Raw genomic sequence first — 4,868 nt, 5'->3', positions numbered from 1 at the left:
CGGAAGCTCGGGTGGAACTTTTTCTCTATGGCGTAATTGCAGTTGCGTAACAGAAGGGCCGGAGGTACGGTTCTTTAATCTTTTCATCTGAAAGGTATCGCTAAATTTGAGCTGCTCAAATTCGTTACCTAGTCTTCATTTTTTTTTCCTATTTCTTTCTTTTACGTCGACCAAAAAATCAGGGTTCACATTTGTGCCAGAATTTGTAATTTATAGTAGTTGGTACTGATAAAAAGCCCCGTGATAAGGTTTCTAATAGAGATATGAAAATGGAGTAGAGAGGAGAAGAGAACATAGAAGAAGAAGAAGAAAAAGGAGAGGGAGAAGAGAGAAAAATGAGAGATATTAAAAAAATATATCTTTTCAAAATCATCTTGCCACATCATATTTTTAATTGATTTTATATTTAAATTTAATAGATTTGCTAGTTGAGAGACCTTTTAAACATATGTTTGAAAATTTGGAGACCAAAATCGCTAATTTGAAACATTAGAGACTAAACATATTTATCTTTAAAAACTCGAGGATCAAAAAAGTATTTTTTTAAAAAAATTGTAAAATTAAAATCATTACCACATAAGACCTCATATATTAAATTTGTAATTTTGAAAAAGTTATTTCACTTACCAACTTCTTAAATGGGTGTAAACAACTCAACTTTAATAGTAAATACTATTGAACTTTGCATATTTATCGAGTAACTCTATATTTTCTCATTTTTCTACTTTTCACATTTATCAGTTAACTTTACATTCTTCTCTTTCTTTACTTTTCACATTTATCCATGATTTTTATTTTATAACTTCACACCTCAAATACAAATAATTAATTTTGATTAGTGAGCCAAATGGTTTCTTAAACATCAAATTGGCACAAACTTCAAAGTTCAAAGATTAAAATTTTAATTTAATTATAAATTAAATTTACTTATTTATTTATTTTTGCTTTGCACTTGCAAACAAAAAACAAAGCCCTAATCGGACCAAACCCTAGGGTTTACCCTAACTGGACTAAACCCAACTTTTCTCCCAAATCTCAGAAAACCCATTACCCTTTCTTCTTCTCTCTCTCACTACCGGAGGCCCATCTCTCTCTCCGCCTCACTCTCTCTCTCTGCGAGCTTCCTTCTTCTCTCTCTGTTTTTTTTTTCTTGCTATTCTCCATTTCTGTTCACTTTTGAGCTCGTTTTGCGGCAATGGAGTTGGACGGTGTTGGCCTCGTGGAGAGAACCATGTGGGTGCGCTCTGTTTTGGAAGCTATGGCGGTGGAGACTGCTCTTGCCACTGCAAACTCCTTTGCTTGCCTTCTGGCGGCGGTAAACCCTCATTTTGACCTTACTCTTTGATGGGGTTTCATTTTTTTTTCACGGATTTTACTGATTTTAGTCATCGTTCTTACTTCTCGAAGCTTAATTTTCTTTGCTCTTTGCGTTTTCTCTGACTTTCTTTTTTCTTCTTGTGCTCTGTAGTTGTTTCTAGCTTATAAACTTTTATCTTTTGTCTTTTTCTTTGTAGCCATCGTTCTTTCTTCTCGAAGATCAAATTTTTTTGCTCTTTGGGTTTTGTTTGACTTTCTTCTTTCTTCTTGTATTCTTTAGTTGTTTGTAACTTATGAACTTTTGCTTTTGTTATTTGTGGGTTTATCCTTACTCGTTTGTTTTCTTTTTTGGTTAAGTACTTCCTTTGGAAACAACCTTTTCCGTGATTACTCTTGATTGGGTGCTAAAAACGTGAAGTTTTTGCTGAAAATGTTGAGCATTGACCTGTGTTTGAAGTGTAAGTGTTTGATGTAGTGATAAACGTGGATGGAAGGAGAATTTTCGTCCTGTCTTGTTGACTTATTCCTCTCATTGTGACCAAAAACGAGCCGTCTTTGTCAGGATTTCACCATTCTGTATTTAGATTATACTTGATATTTCATGTGCAAATCCCTTAGCTTTTCTGCCCCACATTTGTTGATTTGTGTAAATTCTACTTCTTTGGGGATAGTGTGTTTCACATGAGAACTTTATGTTTTTGGAAGTTATATTTATCTGGTCCATGTTGATGGGAGTTGGTACAGAATGACTTTGTTGTTGTGTCCTCTGGGCTTGCTTGAATGATGATATTATTCGTTTTATGTGGTTTTTATCGATCAAGATTTACCTATCCATTGCACTTGGTGGTTGTTAGTTGTTGGGAGTTCATTTTCACTTAGAATTTCTTATCTAATCAACTCATGTTTTCTAGTTTCTTTTTGGGTATTTTCCTTTCTGGCATTTGGAATCATTTTCACTTTGTTAGAATTTATTGTCTAATCAACTCATGATTTCCAGTTTCATGTGGGTGTTTTCCCTTTTTGCACTTGGAATCAGAAATAGTTAAAATGAATGCAGTTGGTGCTCAGAAGTTCTTCCAGTCCTAACATTTCATCAATTTGATTCATTATAGGAAGGGACCACGAATACCACACAGTTTCCATATACGTTTCCCCCCCAGATTTCAAGTTATATACTTTTTCTTTTGTCCTCAAATTTTGGAAAACTGCAATGCCAAAGCACGGTCTGATTGGATGGCTTGACGAGACATATGTGGAAGTTTTCTTCATTTACAGATTAGACATTTTAGTCTTTTAGACAATCCGTAGCTGGATGTCATGTTTTCCTTTTTATCTGGTGCTTGCTTTTGAAATTTATCATTTAGCATGCAATTTCCTAATCTTGTTTGGGACAATTCCGACAGTAAGTAACAGTTTTAGACCAATTGAATGCACTTAACATGATCCGGAGACTTTAATTCACCTTCCAACATGATTATGTTTTCTTCAGGCAGGAGCTATGTTAAATGTTGCCAATGCTACACCAGGATTGGCTGCAATTGAGGAAAGGTAATAAAATTTCAAGTCATTTAAGTATTTTTACTTTGATACTTTTTGGTTGGTTCTGAAATTACTGGCCTTCTCTCCTCTCCAAGGTTTCCTTTCTCTGAACTTCACAAAAAGAAAAGCCCTGATCAGGAAAACAAAGATGGCAGTGAAACAGAGGATGATGAAGACGATGACGATGAAGATGATGCAAATGATCAGGATGATGATGACGACGACGAAGATTTCTCCGGAGGTGAAGAAGCGGATGACGGTGATCCAGAGGATGATCCTGAAGCAAATGGTGATGGAAGAGCTGGAGGGGACGAGGAAGATGATGACGACGACGACGATAATGGAGATGATGATGACGAAGATGAGGACGAGGATGACGATGAAGACGACGAAGACGATGAGGAGGAAACACCTCAGCCACCAGCCAAGAAGAGGAAGTGAGAATATCGATTGGCCCTCCACATTGTCGAGTTTCGAGTAGCGAGGAAAGTTGAGTTAGTGTTAGCCTTTGCTTTAGGGGTAGGAACATTGTCTGGCCTTGTTGGTTATGAACTTCTAATCTTATGTTTGTGATGTTGTGGATCCATATTATATATAACAATTTCTTTTGCGAAAATAGTTATTACTCTTATGTTGTCAGAAGCAGAGATTTCCTTGGCTTCAAACAAAATTTTATTTGGGTAGGAAGATAGCAAAATTCTGATTTGAGGCCATGGTGTTAAATTGGTTGGTTGGTTAAAATCAATGTTATTAAACTGATATACCTTTCCAAAAATAGATAATTGATTTTCTTAAATATTTAACTAAGCCAGCCAATGTATCTGATTAGGTAGGTTTAAGATGTTCTTTAATTTGTTCGTCAGCTTTATCAAGAAAAACATAGAAAGGAAAATCTGCAAAATTCATTTTCCATGGTTGGATAATTTTGCAATTTTCTTGAGACTTAATCGAGGAACATTTTTAGCCAACTTATTTGTTGATCAAGAATAGAAAGATAAAAGTAACAATTTGATTTTTGAACTTTAATCCGTAATAATTTAGTCCATATATTTTGAAATATGTAATAGTTTAAAAAATCACTTAGTCCTTAAGTGGGTGTTTGATGCGCAATAAAAATAGATAGTTGAGTTGATAATTATGGAGAGCTAAGTTATTTGGATTGAGTTGGGATATCTGGTGCTATTTTTATAAATAAAATTGATTTTTTTTTCTATTGTTGATTTTAATTTTCAACCATACACACACACACACACATATATATATATATTTACTTTTCTAAGATAAAAACAAAAAACTTCTAATTCTTTTCCATTCTCAAAACATAATAAATTCTTTATAATATATAGAACACAAAATTTTGAATTCAATTTTTTAAATACTCAAATAGAAATGACTATTCCATTCAAAAACCCAACTTAATCATTAATTACCGTAAAAATTAAAAAGAACAAAAGGATTAGTGTCATCAAATGAAACAATTGACATTGTTTTAAATAGAATGGATGACACTTAAATGTTAATCTTAAAAAAAAAAAAAAAATCAAAATCTTACCATTTAAATCATAAAACCAACTAATAGTATTTTTTGACCAATTTGTGGAATATGGATTTACCTTTTTCTAAAATCGGAGAAATGATTTTAGAAATATTGATGTCTATTTTTTCTATAATTATGTTGCATCAGTGTACAAACTATCTTTAAAAAAAAAGCTTGAGTCATAATTTTAAATTTCATTATTTCATTAGAATTATGTAATATTTGAAAACATCAAGGGATAGGTTGTTTAAAACATATCATCGAACTTTTGTTTAGTGAAACAATAATAGGATGTCATATGCTATATTTTTTAGATCTAAGAAAAAAAAATGAAATAGAAGAAGAATAATTAGATCTAAAAGAACAACCATAGAAAGAAAATAAAAAAAAAAAAGAGAAAGGAGGAGTTGAGAAATAAAAGGGAAAATAAAGTCCATACGAGCTAGACAAAGAAAGAAGAGAGAAAATGAGAAAG

General features: G+C 32.8%; 1 protein-coding gene across 1 annotated transcript; it reads left to right on the top strand.

The window, feature by feature from the left end:
- The first annotated feature begins 943 nt into the window (after positions 1 to 943).
- Positions 944 to 3,472, top strand: LOC120080443 (uncharacterized). The gene is made up of 3 exons (XM_039035098.2): positions 944 to 1,315; positions 2,807 to 2,865; positions 2,952 to 3,472. The coding sequence occupies exons 1-3, from the start codon at positions 1,196 to 1,198 to the stop codon at positions 3,295 to 3,297; spliced, it is 525 nt and encodes a 174-aa protein (XP_038891026.1). The 5' UTR covers positions 944 to 1,195; the 3' UTR covers positions 3,298 to 3,472.
- Positions 3,473 to 4,868: the final 1,396 nt, after the last annotated feature.

The sequence above is a fragment of the Benincasa hispida genome, chromosome 6 (assembly GCF_027475165.1).
Source record: "Benincasa hispida cultivar pf3 chromosome 6, pf3_genome.v1.1, whole genome shotgun sequence".
NCBI classification, from domain to species: Eukaryota; Viridiplantae; Streptophyta; class Magnoliopsida; order Cucurbitales; family Cucurbitaceae; genus Benincasa; species Benincasa hispida.
This window is presented reverse-complemented; position numbering and strand designations above follow the sequence as displayed.